We start from the raw sequence: 20673 nt of genomic DNA, 5'->3' as shown, positions 1-20673 counted from the left end.
CAATGAGCATAATATGCTGTAGCATTACATAATCTTGGACTTACATGGACACGCCACACAGTCACCATTTAAAAAGAATGCATCGCTAGAATTGATTATCCAAAGAAGCAATTTGGAAGTTAAGCTGGTATTTTCCATCAATTTCTCTTCACCCAGCTTCTAACCTGAACGATATTCTCTACTAATTCCTCAGTTGTTTGCTCAGAAGCAGACTCACAATAGTTGTCCAGCAGACCTGCACCAATATGGGCCTACATGTTTTACCTTGGCTTGAGAAGAACCTCTGTAACGAACTGAATTGCAAAGTGACAGACAAGACAGCTGAAAAACAACAATGAAATTAATTGCACGAGAGGAAATCACATCAAAGGGAAAGCTTCAAACAAGAGAGAGGACACAGAGTCACAAAGCCTTTTTAGAGAGTGTTTTGCATGGTAATACAAAGCTGCAAGACTTACAAGTTTGAGTGTCAGGAAGCAACTGTAACATCACAGTTTAACTTAGATGATAAGGTGTAATAACAAGTACCCATAAATAGCATAGTGCATCAAAATGCCTCTAAATCATAGAACAACCTATCCAATGGTTTCAGTATCGCATGTACTCCTAACAGTGGAGCACATACATGGGGATGTATCTTATCCTATTATGTACCATCATTAAATCCACACAATCTGAATACAACATTCAAATAATCTGTGCTGTATCCTTTTGGTATTCTCAGAAACATTCAAACAGAGAAATGGGTACAGATGGTAGCGATATTTGGTTTTTCAACATTTGTTTCACTGTGCTGGAAATCACCAAAGGCTGGACAACAGAACGAACAGAAAATATAGCACTTTCCATTGCCAACATCTTGAATCAAGGTCACCAAGTAATAAGCTCTGACAAATGTCAAACCCATTACATAATCCCCAGAGCTGTATCATTATAAGCATATGGCTCTAACAAAGAGCACAGTGCAGTTGAGTGGAGAGAGCCTCTGGCTAAGTAGCTATCAAATGGCACTGTTCACAATGCAGAGTCCATGACTGTTCTTTACAATTAGGTTTAATGCCTTTAACAATACACGCTAATGCATTAGGTTGATCGTGATAACAGCACGCTGCTGGAACCATTTAGAAAGCAAACGGTAGATATCCATGCACTCTTCTTCACAAAAGTTGTCTGTAATTCTTCCAAAAATAAATGCTCATTGCATTTTCATTCCCATCAGTATTCCTTTTAAAATAAAAAGAAACTGTGTGGACACACAATTCAACAACAAGCAGCGCTTTGTGATTTAAAGTTCTTTATCGGTTTTCTATTAGAAGAGCTGGGGCAAAGAGCCGAGCAAATGAAGGGCTGGAGGAAGGAGGAGGGATTATTCACCATTTGTGTTTGCCCTCTGCATTACTGCAACGTTTAAACAATGCCATGCTCTTTACGTAAACTACCTTCAGGAAGTTATGAAAGAAATGTCACTAAATGTCAGTTTCAAACTGCCTTATTCCCAAGGCAAGGACAGAGTGATGTGTTCCTGCATAATCACCACTATGCTGCACAAACACAGAAAGAGGACGGCAGGTTTTCACCACCATCACTATTTTAAGTATTTTCAGCCCAAAGGGTTTTTGCTACAAGCTCAATTCAGAAGTCATGCTGCCACTGACGAAATATGTTCTCGAGGATAATCTTTACAAAATATTTTTGATCAATAGACCAATCTCAACCACCAATTAAAAAAAAAAAAAGTGGTTCCTTTTTCTTTTGTTTGTGTCTACAGGGATGCTTTTCTCTCGCATGGAATCACACTGCCTCTGAAAAACCGCACACTTGGTGGGCCTGTCCTATCAATAACGACACAATTTGCCTGCCTGCACCTGATCGGACAGTTGCATTGACTCTGGGGCAATCTGCTGCTCCCAGAGTTCGAACAGAACCAACATCGGTAGATCGGTTCTTGCTTCACTCCAGCTAGTTCAGATGTTTTAACAGATGTCTGGCGATGTGTCGACAGATCAACACTTCTTCTTTGCAAAAAGTAGGCTGGATTCAGCTTTATGCAAATGGCCTGAGGGCAGCTCCTCGGCAACGCAACATACCCAGCATGCACCATGATGCATTTCACATAGACAATGAATGGGATGTGGGATATTGACAGATCCTATGGACATGAAATGATGACTTGATTTTAAAAACAAAAAAGTCTCGAGGAATTTTCCTCATCGATTACACTGACTGTTCATGGGAGTTCTATCCAACAGATCCTCTCACTCTCAGAGGAAAATTAACATTTTTATTATGATTATCATTTAGAAACCAACTGAATGAGACTGGAGACTGAATGAGCTCGCCATTAAAGACTTAACTACCTGTACGTGACCTCACATGATCTTTGTCAGAGAGTCAGACTACTACAGAAACAGGTCTCTTTCACACATAGAAGGGCATTAACAAAATGAATATTTCCCACTCTACATTTTCCCAAAAAAAAAAAAACCTTTCATTTACACAAACCTGCCTAAAAACCTTGTTAAGAGCTACTATGAGTATGTCTAGCCTGTAGCCAGCAGTGTAACGAGAAGCATGAAACCATACCAGCCCATCAGAATGCTGGAAAACTGTAAACACAGGTTGCACACAGACATTCTGTTACATCCTGCGGCATTAAACTCTGTCTTCCCCAGTCTACTTGCAAATTGATTTTTCTCAAAATCTCCAATTTGGCCTGAGTTTTAAGATATACTCCTTTTCCATGACTTGTTATTTTTATTACGTGTAAATGAAAGGCCCAAATACAATGAAATATCACAGTTTTTGCTACATATAAATGAATGGGCACATCGTCTCCCTGAGCAATTGTTGATTAGTAAACACCTCTTTAATGCAGTAATTACTTGATGTGTCAACAAAATATGAGGCCTGCTGCTCTATGACAAATCTAATTTAATGACGCTAAATGGAAATGTACAAGACCACAGCAACAGATATGTATATTAAAATTTAGTTTGGCACTGATGTACACAGATTGTCAAAGGACTCTAATTTTTCTAGTTTAATTCAGTTCTAGACAATAGAAAATAGTTTTATTTGAACAGTTTTAAACAAAAAATTGCATCGATAGCTTTGGTTTCATTTTGCCACCACTGTCACATAAAAGCTTGATCGTGATGCTAGACAAGGAACTTTCTGTGAGGAACTTTCATGTTCTCTCTGTGCTTCAGTGGGTTTTGTCTGAATAATCTGATTTTCTCCCACTTTCCACAGAGATGCTTGTTAGGTTGATTCCTGACTCTCAATTGGTGACAGATGTGAATGTCTGTCTGGGTAATTGTCTGTCTCACTCACTCTGTTCACCAGTGATGGACTGATGTCCTGAGAAGGGATATACACTACGAGGTTTTAATGTAAGACGTACATGCAATATCTCTGAAAGTTACAGCCAGCTGTTTGGATACTATTTTACCTTTGAAATACCTCAAGAATGAATGCTCTCCACTCTTGGGCCTTGAAAGCCATTGACCTGCATGTTTTAGACATTTTACAGCCTCAACACATCTGACTCAAATGAAAAGATCGTTATATCTCCTGCAGACCATGAATACAAACCATCTATCTGAATCGGGTGTGCTGAAGGAAACACTTAAAATACCGTAATGGCTAATAATAAAGGCAACGCTGAAAACCAATAACAGATTTTAGCTAACATATTCCTGCATTATTGACATGCTGACATTAAGTCTCTCATCAATATTTTAGTTGCACAAAATAACTATGAATGTATCCCATTTTTCTCTCTCAATCAATTGTCCCACCAGACATTTTTTTCTTAAATAGCCTAAACAACAACACTGTGGTCATTGGTCAAGGCCGCTTTTTCCACAGATGTTTTACTTATAAATCAGGATGGATTCATCCATTCGTCAATCCAACTCAAATGCTCTGAAGCCAATCCAGGCGGCTGACAACAGGTAAAGGCAGGATTCGGCTTGTTGTGGTTGACATGCAAAACATGTTCCGATAACCAAATTTTCAAATAAGTATTTGTCTGTCATTATAAAAATGCATTTTTTCCCCAATACTTGACAGCTGTTTTTTTTCTTTTCTTACACCTGAGTAAAAGCAACAAACATATCAAGACCATTACAAACATCATTTGTTTGTTTGGGACCAGAACATCAGAAAATTGCTATTGACATATAATGTGTATAAAAAATTGGCGTTGGATTGGAACTATGGAAAATGGTGAAATAGCACTTTATTAGCAATATCGTAGCCGAACTGGAGAGGTGACTTTTGTTGCTTTCAGAAAATAATATAATTTGATATTTAGACAAACACTGTAATGCATCATTTTGAATCAAATGAAGGCTTCAAAATGTAACCCAGTACCATGATAAAGTATACTGACAATATCTGGAACAAAATTATATGGAATTATTAAATTTGTTTTCAACTCGGATTCAGAAATAATTTCCTAAAATGTGTTCATAGCAACTATATTGGAGAGCAAAACTGATAAATCAACACATGCAGTTCCCACAACTTGTTTGCAGCATAACTAAAACGTGATTTATGCAGTGTGGGTTGGTGATAATGGAAGACAAATAGGCCTGCGAGCTGGCTGCAGATCGCAATCCACACAGCCTGTGTGAGAAATCACATGGCTGACTGTAAACAAAGCAGTTATGCAACAACTGAGGTTCATGCAAACAACCAGGAGGCACTCTGACCCGATCCCAGCGACCTCCTGACAGCACAGCGCAGGGTGGGCCATAGAGGGGTCAGAGAGGGAGGGGAGCGAGGACTGAAGCCTGCCTCAGACCTGCGAGGGCGGCCAGCGGAGCCCATCCCCCCTAATGTGACTCATGTTTCCCCGCTCACTGTTGCCTGTTTCCCGCACAGAAGGGGGCGGGAATGGGAAAAAGGAGCGCCATAATACTGTGGTTGAACATGCAGGACTCCATCCTGCAGGCTTGCATTAAAAAGCACCCACGTGTTGTCGCTCAGACGAAATGCAACATGTTTATAATCTCAGAGTCAAAAGTCACCGCCACTCTGAAAACTTGAAGGAAGCAAGGGGGTGATGCTGATGTTGACACGAGGAAAAAGTGGCAGCAAGGTTCACGTCTCAACATTGTGTGTCTGCATTTCAAAAACAAAAAAACTGCTCATTTGTGCAGAACAGCACTGTCAACAAGAGCGCTGGAGCAGATGACAAACCCAAGAAAGAGAAAGCGGCGCACGACAGGAGGGCAACACTGTACAATCATAATACGGCTGTGCAAATGAGAGAAGGTGATGCTCTGAATCCTGCCTTGCAAAGAGCAAGAAAACACGTCACACCGCATGGCTCTTTATTTGTTGACAAGCCAAACTCCGGCGCCGGCTGGGAACGCGGCTCGCTGCTGCGGCGGACACTTGCCCTTCTCGCAAGTTGGCGTGCCGAAATTTTTTGGGGGGCTAGCTCGCAAAGCTAATGGCTCCGCTAGGCTATAATGTAACTGAGGGAGCGAGAGAAAGCACATTCACCTCCGCTAGCCGCTAGCGCCCATCCCCCAACCAACCAGTCTTCCCTGTCTGTGTCCACCATCTTTAATCTGTGCTCCGTCTCCCTTCCCGCCGCACAAAACACGACAAAAACACGAGAGACTCACCTTTAGCGACCATCGCCAAATCGATTATCGCCTTCCGAAATAAAAAATCGATTTTCGTTTTAATATCTTGTGTATTTTAATATTGAAAATTGGCCGTGCGAGCGGAACCGCGCCTTGAGAGAAGAGCAGCAATCCTAAACCGCCATCTGGTGGTATTTTCCTCTCTGTGATGCAGCGGGAGCGGCGCAGCCTCAGACCGAGACACAGCTGCCCCCTGGCGGACACACCGGGCCGCGGCGGACACGCGCCTCCGGGGGCGAGCCCGGGAAGGGAGGGACCCTGCGCCCCGCCAACACAACACTGACGGGGACGCGCACGGGAGCAGAGAGACTCCCCCCTTCTCTCCCACATCAATTAACATTTAATAAGACTGTTCTCTGAAAAATGCCGAAATTTCACCCCCCAAATTGTAATGCTCAAAAGAAAATTGCACATTCGGATTTTTGTCCTACATACATTATATCAACAATCTTTTTTGGAAAAATGCATAACAACATTGTGATGAGAGCCATTTATTCTTATGTTAAAAATTGGTGTGATCAGTTTGCTGCAGAGTGCAAATGGATGCAGGCTTGACAGTATTTCTTTAAAAAAATCAACGTAAGCTTTCACACACTAGAAATGTTCAGAACACTGACTGCAACTTGTTTGATTAAATTACAATTACACATACACACAAAACAAGGATAGATAGATAGATAGATAGATAGATAGATAGATAGATAGATAGATAGATAGATAGATAGATAGGTCTCTTCACATCCACAAGAAACACAGAATGTAGCGATTGATTCTCAGTATAAATGCTTTTCAGCTAAACATGACATCAATATTATATTCTGCTCAAATCCACCATCTGTGGTTGAACTGATGTGTTGGATTGTTAAACAGTCTTGAATTAAATATCTTCATGATATTTGCACTGTTTCTGTCACTGTTTTTAATCTTAATTCATATAAATAGTGTCATGTTGTTTTTTCCCCCAGAAAAACATAGATTCTGCATAATCTTATGAAATGAAGTGGACATCTTAGTGAGGGTCAGTCTGCCAGTACAACACAGAATTAACACAGAGAAAAAGACACACACTGATATAATGAAAGCACAGAATTTCAGGTCAACCAGTACGCTATTGAGGCCTACAAGTACAGGTAGAAAAAGTTAGATCTATAATTATTTTAGAGATAATAAATGCACAGTGACATTTTTGAATGTCCTAAACTGGCTGTCCGTCCGTCTGTCCTATCCATCCTGTACCATTTAATTCAATTAAGAACTGTGGGCAAGCCGAACCTGATCCCAGCTGACAATGAGTAAAAACAGAGTAGAGTACATTCCGGACATCAGTGGTCAATCACAGGGCAAACCGACAGTGAAATGGTAACATAAATGTTCATTCAGGCCTCAGTTTGAGAACAGGAATTCACCTAATTTGCCTGTATGGATGAATATATCGGAGGAAACAGAGAAAACCCACACCACTCAGAGAAAACATGCAAACTCCCAGGCCCAGAGTCAAACTGGGATTAACCGTGAAGTGCTGACTGCTGACCACTGTGCAGCTCATGTACAAATTAAAATTAAATTCTGTGTAATATTACAAATCATAAAGGCTTGGCAATATATAACAATATAATGTAATATTGCGCATTAATGTCTTTTAATTCTTGTTTTTCTGAGAGAGAGAGAATGAGTGAGCATGTGCACATGGCCGAACTCCTACACCAGGTCCTTGGGCTGAAATTGGATGTGCACAAACCCAATTACAGAGCCTGGATGGACTCACATTACTCACTTCAGCTCACTAAGGCCTGAGAGAGCCAAACAGAGAGAGCGAGAGAGAGGGAGAGATAGGGAAGGACAGGAGAAGGAATGACTTGAGGTAATTACATTAATCCCACTTCTGAGTCTTTCGGTGGATACCAAACACCTGCATTACAAAATGATATATGAGCAGAGCAGAGAAAGAACTAAAGAGGGTCAACAGAATGAATACAAGAAGTGTTTGTTATTTTTTGTCATTTTTGCTGTTTTGTTTTGTTTTAATGCTGCTGTGCTCACTTCTTCTGCATTTTCGTCGCAGGTAAAGCAGTGAAATGTGCTGACGTGAACACAAACGCACACGCACGCGGTGGTGTTTCATCTCATGGACGCATTGTTGTTTTCCATGGCAACAGCACATCTTGCCCATAAAAACTCCAGCCAGATCCTTCCCTCAGGGTTATTACATAAACCCAACACACACACACACACACACACACACACAAAGATTTAATTGCTGATATTATCCTTTATTATCGGGCGTAATCATGCATGCCACAGGTGCTGTGTATAATAATACAAATGACAAAGCTTTAATGAGGCTGTTCATTACTTTTTCAGATGTATTGTACATTGGTAGAAAAGAATGCTCATTTATGAAAGACCATTAAAAATGCAGGCTTTCAATAAGAATCAAGGAGGAAATGAAGTGTGTTTGTGAGTCATTTTTACTGGTTGTCCAACCCCACTTCAACACATATTTGCATTTAACACATTTTCACATGTGAATCCCTCAAGAACAATGCATTCAATGTCTGCCTATATGCCACTTCATAGAAAGTCTCACTTATTTACAGTCACCTCTCACAGCTCCCTTGCTGGTTTCAGGATCCCGACCTGCAGAATAATTCACAGTTTTGGTCTCAGTTGATTCCTTTGCTGTTTTTTTTTTTTTTTTTTTTCCTGGAGCTCAGCATTTAAATGAGGTCTGCATCAAAGGAACAACATATACATCATTTTGGAAGATCAAAGGTTTGTCAGCTTGTTGGATAGGGCTCCTGTCTTCTTTTGTTGATTTTGTAGCTTATTGGAGGATCACAAAATGCTGGAAAATACATTTTCTCCAAATAAATGCAAAGTACAAAGATTTCCCACATGAGTATGACCTCCAGGTTTGCATAATGATCTAGAGGTTAGCACTCCTGCCTCATAGCCAGGAGATCCCCAGTTGTAAAATGGGCCTGGGAGTCTTTCTGGCTCCAGTTTCTCCCACAATAATAAACGTTTGCGAGTTCGTGGTGACTCTCGGTTAAGTATAGACGTGAATGTGTGGTTGTCTGCCCTCTGTGTTTGCTCTGTGACTCCCTGGTGACCTGTTAAGAGTGTTAAGAGTCCCCCTTCCACCTATCTTCAGCTAGCATTGGCTCCAGTGGACCTAAGTAGATTAAAATAGAAAAGCAGATATGGGCTCCACTGTGTTTAACAGATGCTTCCAAAAGGCAGTAGCAGAGTGTGGGTGGTGGTTTAGGATCCATTTGTGTATTTGTTCTGCATATGCTGGATTATACTGATGTAAATAATCCAGTTTCTCTGAAAAGATTTTGTTTGAACGTCACAGCTTGATTTTTAACAATGACGTGGTTTGAACCAGATCAGGATCATGTGGTGTTTGGTAAAAAAGAAAACGAAAGAAGTACTCTGGGTCATTATTGCTACTGCAGTTTTAGATGACACGGTCTACATTTCAGGGCACCTCCAAATGTTAATAAATCCTTTACTGTCTGCCACAACAAATTTCAGAGGAACATCTGCATTACTAACATTTACAGAAATAGTGGAGTTTCAGTCAATCTAACCAAAACAAAACACATGAATTATTATCATATTGAATTTATACTTGTCTTCTCAATTTAAGCAAAATCTAATTGAGAAAGCTGATTTATTTTACTCATTGTCTTTAAAATATACATGTGCATGTCTCTATAGTTAAACACCCACATGGACTGAGAAGAGCTGCATTCTGTATTGTGACTGCAGCACTTTGTGTTGTTGTCGCTTAAACAAGCAACAATCATCACTGATGCTGATCTGGCTGCTGATTATCTTCTTGACAGTTTTGAAAGAAACACAGAAAAACTTATACAATACGCATTTGTATGCGCAGAGGATTGCATTATATTGCAGGGTTTTCCTTGAGCGTTTCAACATACCAATTCTTCCTCCAGGTCAAATCCACACTATTAAAAAGTCTCTGTCTTTAAAATGGATTCTGCAGACACTTGCCCTGCTTAATCCTTTTTCAAATCTACTCCACGTTTAAGGTGCTCAAAGTGTTTCACGGTGACTGCTCCTTGCTCATTAAGTATGCGCGGTACAGTTCATTGTTACATAACCTACAGACGTCCGTGCCTGATTCATGTCAGTGTTCCCTTTGAGCCAGTTTGGATGCAGATTGACACTGACAAAGTGTTGTATGCATAGACGCATGCAATTCAACTTGGACGCAAGCACACTTAGTCACGGCCTCAGCCATAATCTAAAAACTTTTCCTGGGGCTGTAACCATGGAAACAGAGGGGTGTCTGGTGCAGCTTCAGCAGAGAAAAACCCTTTCAGACTGTCAAGGTAATCACAGGTTATCGCTCTCGTAGTCAATAGCAAAGGCAAACATTTCAATCTGTGGGAAAATACAGGTCTGGGAGGTCTTCAAAGGTTTTCTGAGGCTGGGTCGGTGGGTGTTTAAACCCTCTCTCTTTATTCAATTCCAATCACACTCAAACGCTCTCGCTGACTGAAGTTATGCAATCGGTGCATTTGAATTCTTTCCTTTGATTTCTGAGGCTGTTGACCAGCTGAAAGGTTTCACATGGCCGTTCACTGCCTCATTGCCTGCTCTGTTTTTAATATCCCGTGACCTTGCTTCTAGCTTTCCTACTCCTGAGGCGGTTTGTTCCTTTTTTTTCCATATATGCAACTTCTCTGACACAGTTCTCCTGGCTCTTTTCACATGTCTCTCTACCCTCCCCACCCTCCGCTCTCCAGTCCTTAGTGTCACCTTGGTAATGCAAAATGGATGAGAGGCAGAGGGCTCTATTAGCTTCAGAAAAAAACCACTGCAATCCATCACAGCCCCACTTGTAAAACAGGCAGTTATCATTGGTCAAATCCGCCTCCCACACAGATGATAGCGGGCACAGCATGGGTTTTTTTTTTTTTCCCTCACCGCAGTGTGTGTGTGTGTGTGCTTGTGCGTATCACACACATGCTCAGGCATGTTAACTCTATCTCAATCTCAGTGGGAGCGTTTTATTCCCTTCTTTTGTTGACTATCTCACTTCCCGACTCTACGAGGGAGGCCAGATGATGAATGTCTCCAAGCGGCTGTTGCGGTTCGCTTCTTTCTGCTCTCATCAGCTCCTGCTGTAATGAGAACACGCATTCAGACAATAAAGGAACCCAGCTCTGAAAAATACCGACTGTGGCTCACAAGCAGCCAACGCCTCAAACAGACCCATAATCCCCTGAAACCGAGGAGTCTGAATTAGTGAAATTTACTGTGAGTTGAACTGTTAGAAAGTGGAAATCTGCTGCCTAAAAACGATAATATTTGACTGACAGACTGAGGCACAGCGTGAAACTGGCAGAAGCACATTACCTCCTACATGTGCGTGAGTGCTTGTAAGCAAGGAGCAGAAAGAGGGAAAATGTGTTTGAAAGAGGAACTGAGGAATACAGATTCAGAGAACGGAACACAGATGAGCTTGCAGCAGATGATGAACGCCGTTAAAAGCCAAAAAACTTTACACACTCAAATGCGAGCAACCTCTTTCAGCTGTCACTCCTTCACTGCAGATGTACAGATATCTCCTTCATTCTGGCCCTCGTGAATTCATCATCTTTCTCTTCCAATCTGATGCTCTCCATCCTCCCATCGTGTCCACTACGCCGCCCTCCTTTCCCCCACTTCCCGTCCTCTTCTTCCCATCCTCCTCCTCCTCCTCCCTGCTGTCAGCTCCTCTCTGGTTCCTTTAGCATATTCTTATCACAGCCAGTCACCGGCTCTTCCCTCGAGGCTCCGCCTTTGAGTCTGGATACGATGGACCTGTTCCCGAAAACCTGCAGAGCAGTCGATGGGATTTAAGCAGTGCCCCAAATAGCTGGGTTCGATGTGGTCCTATCCACTGTAACCATGGTAACAAAATATATTCCTCCTCGTCCTCGGAGAGACGGGATAAGTCAGACAGATGCATCAGATGGGAAGGAAGGAAGGAAGGAAGGAAGGAAGGAAGGAAGGAAGGAAGAAAGGAAGGAAGACTCCAGGCAATTAACTTTTGATTTCCACTCTTGTCGGTGTAAATATGCTGTATCTCTGGGATGAGCCCATTGCAAGACAGAACTCAGAAATTAACTTGGTCCATCAGCGCTTAATTCATTCACATGTATCTCATTTTGAACAAGCAGTTTCTACAGCAATCAAAACATAACCCCAGTTGTGTTCAATAAATACAGGGTAAGGCAATAAGTAGAGAGCTGCTCATGGGTTGTAGGGAAGCAGGACATGTGAAAAGATCAAATCCTGTTTCTTTTTTTTTTTTTTTTTTTATTAGACGAAGGTCATTGAGCATCCTAATTGGCCACATCCAAATAGACTGCAGTAGTCTGCATTGACCAAATGGAAAAGCAAGTCAAGCTAATGTGTTTTCAACTCAGAGGGTGCTTTTAATGAAGTTTTAATGGTTTTAGGATTGAGAAAAAAAAGGAAAATCTGTGAAGGTTCACTGCAGTTACAGGCACATATTAGAAAGAAATGATGGTAAATATCAAATTCCAAATTATTTATATTCACATTTATTTACACAAAATGATGTGCCCTGAGATTCTGTCAAACATGCCACATTATTACTTCATTGTTCACAAAGATGGTTCAAACGTTTTTCCTCATTTTCTTTCTTTGTGATTTTTACAGTTGATGAGTTTCAGCAAATCCAAACGAGTACCAACATTACCGAACTCCTAGCTTTCTGAAATTTGGCTGATCACAGCTACAGTCATTAATGAATCACCTCCAGCCCAGATGTTTGCTGAGCAGCTGACAGTGATAAGTACCTGAACTAAGTGGAGAATTGGAGTAATTGGCTGGCAAGGATACCTGCCCACTTTCTCTGGCACCACGCTGCATAAACAGTCGCTGATACTGTAGCTGTATTACTTGTAATCTTCCAATCAGGGTCAATGAGGAAACATAAAGAACAAAGATGTAGCTTGATTTTCATCAAATACCCAAGGGTGCATGCTTTATTTCAGTTTAACACTGACTCTCTGCATGTGTCAGAGTCCCGGTGGAGGAGTCACTGTCTTTCACTGGCTGAGCAGCAGCAGTCAGACGCTCCCTATTAAAGAGTACAATGGTCCAACATAACAAAAGTGCAGGTAACTACATTTGGCAAAGGTTAATAGCACTCAATATGGAGCAGCGCATACAAGCACTGTGGCTGTGAAATGTCAAAGCAATTACTGTCAGATTGCAGACAGATGTACGTGTGTGCGAGGCGGTGTGGTGTTTGTGACTTTGAGGACGGAGTAGCAAACTCTCCAGAGAACCCACAGCTTGCTATTTGTCCCCTGTCATGTAGTGTGTGCATGTTCTAGGTTTGGACATTCTTTTAATAAGATGCTGTGAAAGTATCTCTCTGACACAACTTGTTGGATGGAGTTGAAGTTTTCATACACAAATCAAGAGGTTGATAATTTTCTAAGGAATAGCATTTTGAAAGACATACAGGAAACATCTGTTCTGCTACAGTTCTACATAGTATTTTTATCCCTTTTTACATTTTGCAAGATTTTCTACACTTTTCTAACAGAAATAATGGTGGCCGAGAGTTTAGGGAGGTGATATTGTGGCCTGAGGTGAAATTGTTCAAATCCCATCACAGACAGATCACCACTGTGGCCAAGAAAGGCCTTTAACTATTGATGTTGCATCAGGAAGGGCCTAAAACAGAAAAAGTGAAGAGTGCAGTTCCATTAATCGTACACAAAAACAAATCTGGTCATTCTGCAACCGAATTGAAAAAATATTAGATTCTGATGAGAGAAAATAAATAGTTGTGCTTTGCCTGTTTATCATTTTGCAAAGACTGAACGCAACTAAAGACTTACAGAGTTTTTTTTAATTCTAAATCTTTTACCCCACAAATTTTGTGAGCTGATGGAGAATCTTGAATAAAGAATGAAATTACTTCCAAGATGTTTCAGTTGCTCTGAGATGGAAAAATCTTTCTTGAACCAATGGCAATATACATAGTGAGGACCTCTTTTAGAAGAAAAGTTTGTCCCTGCTCTCATTCTCCACTCATCAAAATGGAATTCAGAATATGTTGATCTGTATAAAATAATGTTGGATACTGCTCAAGAACTCATTCAGTCTGGCTCCGTTTTTTTATAGTTTGGATCATTTTTCATTAAAACATTAGTTTTGTGTGTGGTTGTCTGTCTCTGACGGCTAGAACCCCAGACTGTGAGGTGGATTAAAAGAAAAAAAAAAGATGGATGGATGATAAAAGCATTGTATCCTTCCATTTCTGGCTACCATGGCTTCAAAGATCGGGGGTGCGTGGATGACACGCATGCTCAGAGGTAATGATGATCTCTCTCTCTCTCTCTCTCTCTCTCTCTCTCTCTCTCTCTCTCTCTCTCTCTCTCTCTCTCTCTCTCTCTCTCTCAGATCGAGCTGAGGAGGAGCATTTGTCTCACTCCAGAGAGTGATGTACGGGCATTAGGTTACCATAAAACACACATTCCCCCCCGGTGGAGGTGAGGTGACCGGCCAGGTGTCCGTCCAGGCGCCGCGGTGCCCTTGAGAAGAACCCGGACTGCCGCAGGAGGGACGGAGGAGAGAGGAGGGTCGGAGGAGCGGAGGGGCAGATGGCAAAGGAGAGGAGGTGATGGAGGGCTGGAGACGCTCGGTGCTTGACTGAGGCGGACCACCGGTGAAGTTCAGTCCAGTGTCCGGCTGGTTTGAGGGGCAGCAGGTGAGTGGAGGCGGAGGAAGACATTTGTTTTTTGTTTTTTTTTTGTTGTTTTCTGTTTTTTTCTTTCCCCCTCCAGGTAGCGGCGAGGATGTAAACGCCCTCGGCTGATGGTTTATTGATTTTACCATCTTATCCTGACATGAAATAACAGTTTGTCACTAATTGGGAGAATGTATGAGGAGTCTTGCCTTCATTGATCCACCTGCCGCGTGCCAGTCCCCGGAGATGAGCGTGTGAGCGCGCGCGCGCGCGCGCTTCCTTCCTTCCTTCTCCCCATTCATGAATTTGTCACGGGTCACAGGTCGTGCTGTTAACCACGCCATAATACGCGCGCACGTGCGCACATGGATGGTGACGGTTAACCTTCTCTCCGTGTGTGTTCAGGTGAGGGAATCGAACCAGGTTCCTCTTGGAGTGCTGGTGGCGCCGCGCAGCGTCGAAACAAAGAGGGAGATGATGATGATGATGGTGATGATGTCCCTCGCTGTGAAACGACTGTTTCATTGAACGCAGATTCGGCAACCCGTGGAGCAATCTGTGTGTGTGTGAGAGTGTGTGTGTGTGTGTGTGTGACAGGGCGCATAACCGTGGAACCGAGATAACCTTGACAAGAACATCTCACATTCAGATACTTTTATTTTGCATAATATCCATGTATAAACCCTCAGGCGGAGCGGAGAATACATTACGCAGTGTATCAGCTCTAATCAATCATACTTGATCTACTAGACTGATTCTCTGGCGAGCATCCTTTCAGTATGTTCATATATTAATAATGGAGAAGCGCCGTCCAGAGTGTTCGGCTTATTTATGTTCACATATCAATTATGTTATTGCTGTAAAAGCCACATATTGTCTTAAAGGCTGCTTGTCAGATCTGATATTTATGGGGCTAGAGACGAACAGACGTCAGTCCTCTCTCTGCCGTCGTGGCTCTGCCGTTACGCAGGTCTGCTGTTGACTCGTAGTGGCTCGCTTTTGGGGTTGTGTAAGGTGTAAAACAAGCTTTTGAGAGTAGCGGCGGCAGCAGCAGCAGCAGCATTGCAGAGGCAGGCCGCATTACATCGAGCGATATAGATTTAACTGACCGAGAAGAGTCAGGCAGGAGCGTCCTGATCTCTTTTGTGTTTTCACAGAGCAGCTGATCAGATTTCCAGTGAGAGTAAAATATGTAATCCACTCAAATGTCATAAGAAACACCTCAGGGCTGTGATTTCTTTTTCTTATGCAATCATTCAGTGCCAATATGGCTGTGCCATATGACAGCTACTGAAGAAAAAAGTAGATTAAAGATCATCTGAAATGCTGCTGTTATCGTTCTCTATTTGTCATCCGGTCATGACAAAGGAAGACATTCGCTCCCCGTATTGGAATAAATGATATGAAAGAGCCCTTGTTCAATCTGCCCAATGTCAAACTAAAACCACATTTATTTCGTGAGTCTAACTGTTTACCATCCAGAAGAGTTCATGCCAATGTGGAAATACTTCTCTTGGAGGAAGCGAAGGTCACAGAGTTGTCTATACATTGACGAATGGACTGCACCACCGACGATGTGAGAAACAGCTGCTCGCTGCCAAAACCCATAACTCAGTCTGCTGTGTAGTTTCATCATCCATGTTCAGGCTAACCAGGAAAATACGCCAAAAACAAACATGTAACAATCTGATATGGAGGACGTTGCTGGGATATGAAGTCTAGTTATTAAGTTACTGAAAATGTTTCTTCCCAGATTCATATCAAGTTGAGTGTCATATTCTATCATGTTGTACATTAACATTTATCATAATTTCGGTGGTGAAAGCCATCTCAACAGAGTTTACAACATCCTGGGAGGCTTCACAGTGATGTAGTGGTTAACTAGTGCGACATACCTGGTTCAAGTCCAGGCAACGTTTGGGTTCCTTTCGGTGTGGAGTTTGCATGTTCTTCCTGTGCATGTATGGCTTTTCTCTGTGTATGCCAGCTTGAGATCAACATGGTAGAGTATTAATGCAGGATGAATGTGATGAATTGAGTCAAGATTTTTAAACATTACTTTCTTTTCTTTGCAGTCATAGTCGATCTTTTTTTTTTTTTTTTAGAATATAATAACACAAAATTTAAGACCTTACAAATTAGGGTTTGTTTGCTTTTGCAAGCAGTGAGATAAAAATACCCCTCATTCTCAGAGAAACCAGTGAACTGCACAATGTTTTACAGCCTGAAATGCAGCAGCGATGCTTCCAGACACCTGCATAGCCAGGTTGTTCTGCCGCAGAGGGCCGTATATCAGTCATAAGTTAGCCATCCGTTGAAAAGAAAAGTTGAAGCAATGTGGAGTCAGTAGGAGGAGGGGAGGGGAGATATTTGAAAAGATTGGGCAGGATACAAAATAACCTTTTTTTTTTCCCCCAATTGAAAATAAACAGAAGCCAACTGCTCTTTTTTCAGACGGACTAATTAAAGTCCCGTCGAGAAATGGAGAGCGACAGTCATTAGAATACCAGAGATGGGAGGCGAGCAAGGCAGGAAGCACTCGCTTATGTAACTGTCATTGCCAACAATCGCTAAGCTCTCATGATGGTTGTGCAATCTGAAGATGCTGAGAGGCACGATAAGGCCATGATAGGCTTTTTTTCTGAAACTCAAGTAATATGTACTTTATTTGAAGCCTGGTCACTGGGGAGGAAAGAAAAGAAAACAATTAAAGTGGAGATGGGTCATATGGGTAAAGCTTGCATGCATTCACTGGCAAATATAGAGGGCACAGGGGAAGATGTGAGTCACTGCTATTATTATCCTGGATATTAAAGATATATGAGATATCAAGCAGGATCCCAGAGAGCGGCAGCAAGAGGGGGAGAGTGGAGCTGAGGTTGGCAGGAGTGTAAAATATATATTGCATCTGGCGCTAAAAGCCTGTCTTTGTTTGTTTGTATTTTTTCGTGCAGGTGTTCGTCCGCTCTCCAGTTTCAAAATGGAGTCCACTCACCTCCTCAGTGGCTCAAAGAAGAGAGTCAAGATCCATCCTCACACGGTCACAGCCAAATACGCCACACACACCCCATATGCCCCCCAGCCTGGAGTTCACACACACTTCCCCCAGCCTGGAGACGACGGCTACGATGACGCCCCGTCGTTTGAGGACTTCGGTTCTTTCTTGGAGGAGACGTCAGACAGAAAACAGCTGACGGAGAGCAAGAAGTGGCCCCTGACTCTGTTTGGGTCCAGAGATAAAGACACGGCACCCAAACCTCAAGCTGCTGGGGGAGCGGAGGTGGGAGAGGGCGGAGCCAAAGCAGCAAAGGGGTCTGGGAAAGGGGTGGGAGAACAGCTGGCCAGCTTCGGCGAGGCGTCTGTATCTGCATCTCGTCTCACCTGGGTGGGGCTGCTCGGGGCCGCCCTGGCACACGGCTGTCTGATTGTTCTGACCCGCCTGGCCTCCGAACGCTTCAGCCTCGGCCCTTTGTTCCTGGTCCTGGTCCGGTCCATTGTACAGCTTCTGTCCGTGGCCGTACCGCTCCACAGGGGCGAGAGCCCCTTCGGACCGGAGGGCTACCGGCTGCGTCTGCTTTGTTACGGCATCGCATATTCCCTCTCCCTTTGTTGCGCCTACTCGTCCCTAACCTTTGTCTCCGCTGGAAACGCAACAACAATGTGGCGCCTGGCAACCACGGCGCTTTCAGCGACTCTGGCCTTCCTGCTCCTGGAGGAGAGGCTGGGACTGGCCGATGGGATCACCATCGCTGCAGGACTGTGCGGCTTGGGACTCGTGCTTCTCCCCACAGCAGACGAAACTAACGTGGATTCGCCAACTGACCCGGTCGTGTTCTGGAGGAGCGCGTTCGGATGGTCCCTCTCGGCGCTGGCGGGGCTGTGGATGGCCCTGGCCCTGGTCGGGTACCGGTCCCTGAAGGAGAGGGTGGGAGTCGGCACGGCTTTGTTCACGGTCAGCTGGACGGGCTGCCTGCTGGCCCCGGCCTCGCTGGCCCTGCTCCAGGAGGGCTGGTCGTGGCCGGTCAGCGCCCCGGCCTGGGGTCTGGTCCTGGGCCTGGTTGCGTGCTCGGTCGCCGCCTTCCTGGGAATGACGCACGCCCTGACCAGGCTCCATCCCGCTCTGGTGTCTGCCTCTCAGAGCCTGGAGGTATCGGTTGCCATGCTCCTGCATCTGGCCGTGCTGCCGGCGGCCCCCACCGCTCCCGAGGTCGTGGGGAACGTCATGGTCGTGCTGAGCGTCGGCTGGCTGGTTGCAATGAAGCTGCTGCCTTCTCGAGGCGGAGGGCGCCGCCAGCGGGAGGAGTACGAGGAGATCCTGGACTCACCGATAAAATAGACATCTCTCTTCTTGTAGCACTGCACACTTGTTCTTCGCTCAGTTTCTTCTTCATGAGATCTCATTCCAGTGTACAAAAAAAAAGACTACTAAATGTTTATGGAAGCTTTAAATATTTTGTATTGTCTTCTTGCTTTCAAGAAAGTGCCAATATTGTGTTGTCTGCTATGGTGACAAAGTGATGTAATATTAAAATCTCTCTGTTGAAAACAGTGCAAATCTGTGGACACACTTCTGATCAGTAACCCCCACAGCGTGTGTGTGGCCCAGGACTGATGCCATGTATTTTCCTGCTTGTAAGTGAAAGGAAGAGAACAACAGAAGATGGGAGGGAAGAGAGGGAAGCGAGACACACGATCCCAGTGAAACAAACGGGGGAAGAGCGAGAGAAGATGATGGGATCGGCATACAGATAAGGGCCAGATGACGAAACAGGGATGAAAGGGACAAAGCAGAAAGAGAAAGGAAGTCAGGGCAGAAGTCAGGGCGGGTTATTGTGCCGCGTCTGGCCAGCTGGCTGATAAGAGCGTGTGAGGGCGGCAGTCATTGTGTCAAGTATACACACAAACACTGTCACACAACTTTGTGTCGCGATTTCCCTCTGCATGAGCCCCCTGTTTGACTATCTGCGTCTTCCCTTCTTTGTTACTAAAATGAATGAATGAACGCACAAGAAAGTGGCCATTCACTGAAATCCCCTTCACACACCACAGATGCAGAATTTCAATGAATGAAAAGCGCACATGCATGGAGCAGTCTGGTGTGTCCCTGTCTAAATACAGGGAAGCTATTTGAAATAGCTACAGTATCATTATTCTGCACCTTATTAATCTTTTTTTTTTTTTTTAAACCATCTGGCCCTTACAGCTGTTCTCCACAGCTGCTCATATATAAAAGAAAGGGACACACACACAGGCAGAAACGGCCACAAGTATACATTTATTCTATGGTGGCAAGGCATTTTATTAGTCAAAATGTTCCTGTGACGTTAGCCTGCTGGCCCAGTTAAAATCACATGTGGTTAATATGCTTTTTGTTGCATTTTACTCACAGTCTGGTGCAGTCCTTCCCAATCTTTTTCTACCAGATATTTCCCCCGATCGCTTGAAAGAGAAAGTCACCAAGAGACAAAAGCAGGATCTTTGATATTGAAACCATTAACCAGCTTCCCTTGTCTGCTCCAGAGTCTAATTGTGTCTTTGTGGGTTTTTTTTTCACAACTTCAAATCAAATTTGAGGCAACCTTTGATCTGATGAAGCCCCATTGAAACACTGCTCTAATAAGACCAACCTCTCTACCAAATGAAATTCTGAAGTATTTGCACTTCTTAATTTTTAAAAGACATTAAAGAGATTTATGAACTTTCACAATTTAAAGTAATTTTTTCAAAGCTTGAATAACAGAACTCTGTTCAAATAGCTCTCCGTTTCAGTAATATTTTGCAACTAATGGGCTTCTTTTCACTGTATATTGAGCCAAATTCTTTTTCATACCTTGAGTAAATGTGTCTAGTTGGAGCTTTTTTATTTAACTTGTTTTGATACTGACAGCATCTGTCTCATCTTCAGTTTCTCCGTGCCGTTTGGAGGATGAAAAAAGATACACATCACGTGCTTAAGCACAGATAGATAAACATAAAGAAATACACAGGTAAAAGGTAAGCTAAAAACACAGATTTAACATTTTTACTCCAGTAAATGCAAATGAAAAGTACAGGCTGAGAAATGCAGTGAAATGTAGAAAGCATAACCCGGTGAAAAACATTCCTATGAACCATCTCTGCTTGTCGGGGATGTAAAAACTGTCACGGATGTGTTGTTGTTGTTGATGGTTCATGTTCAGTCATGTGGCCACTCCCATTAAGAGACAATTCGATCAATAAGTGCTTCAAATCATGTATGTGTAGTTTTTCCTGACATGT

At 43.2% G+C, this 20673-nt stretch overlaps 2 protein-coding genes across 3 annotated transcripts in view; one reads left to right on the top strand and one right to left on the bottom strand.

Moving 5' to 3' along the window:
- The window catches only part of stag1a (STAG1 cohesin complex component a), a 35970-nt gene extending 30147 nt beyond the window's left edge, over positions 1-5823 (bottom strand). The window contains exon 1 of the mRNA XM_030116186.1: positions 5643-5823. The gene's annotated coding sequence lies outside the window, so the exon portion shown is untranslated. The remainder of the gene's footprint in view (positions 1-5642) is intronic.
- Positions 5824-14151: 8328 nt separating this feature from the next.
- slc35g2a (solute carrier family 35 member G2a) lies at positions 14152-18993 on the top strand. Of its 2 annotated transcripts, none has more exons than XM_030117375.1 (2): positions 14152-14436; positions 17370-18993. In XM_030117375.1, exon 2 carries the CDS (start codon positions 17396-17398, stop codon positions 18749-18751), a length of 1356 nt encoding a protein of 451 aa, XP_029973235.1. In that variant the 5' UTR covers positions 14152-14436; positions 17370-17395; the 3' UTR covers positions 18752-18993. The 2 variants fall into 2 exon arrangements, with proteins under 2 accessions (XP_029973235.1, XP_029973234.1); XM_030117374.1 differs by having other exon boundaries at positions 14152-14420; positions 17370-18992.
- Positions 18994-20673: the final 1680 nt, after the last annotated feature.

Source organism: Salarias fasciatus, chromosome 19 (genome assembly GCF_902148845.1).
Source record: "Salarias fasciatus chromosome 19, fSalaFa1.1, whole genome shotgun sequence".
In the NCBI taxonomy this organism is placed as follows: Eukaryota; Metazoa; Chordata; class Actinopteri; order Blenniiformes; family Blenniidae; genus Salarias; species Salarias fasciatus.
Note: the sequence above shows the minus strand (reverse complement) of the source record. Positions and strands in the feature narration are given on the sequence as shown.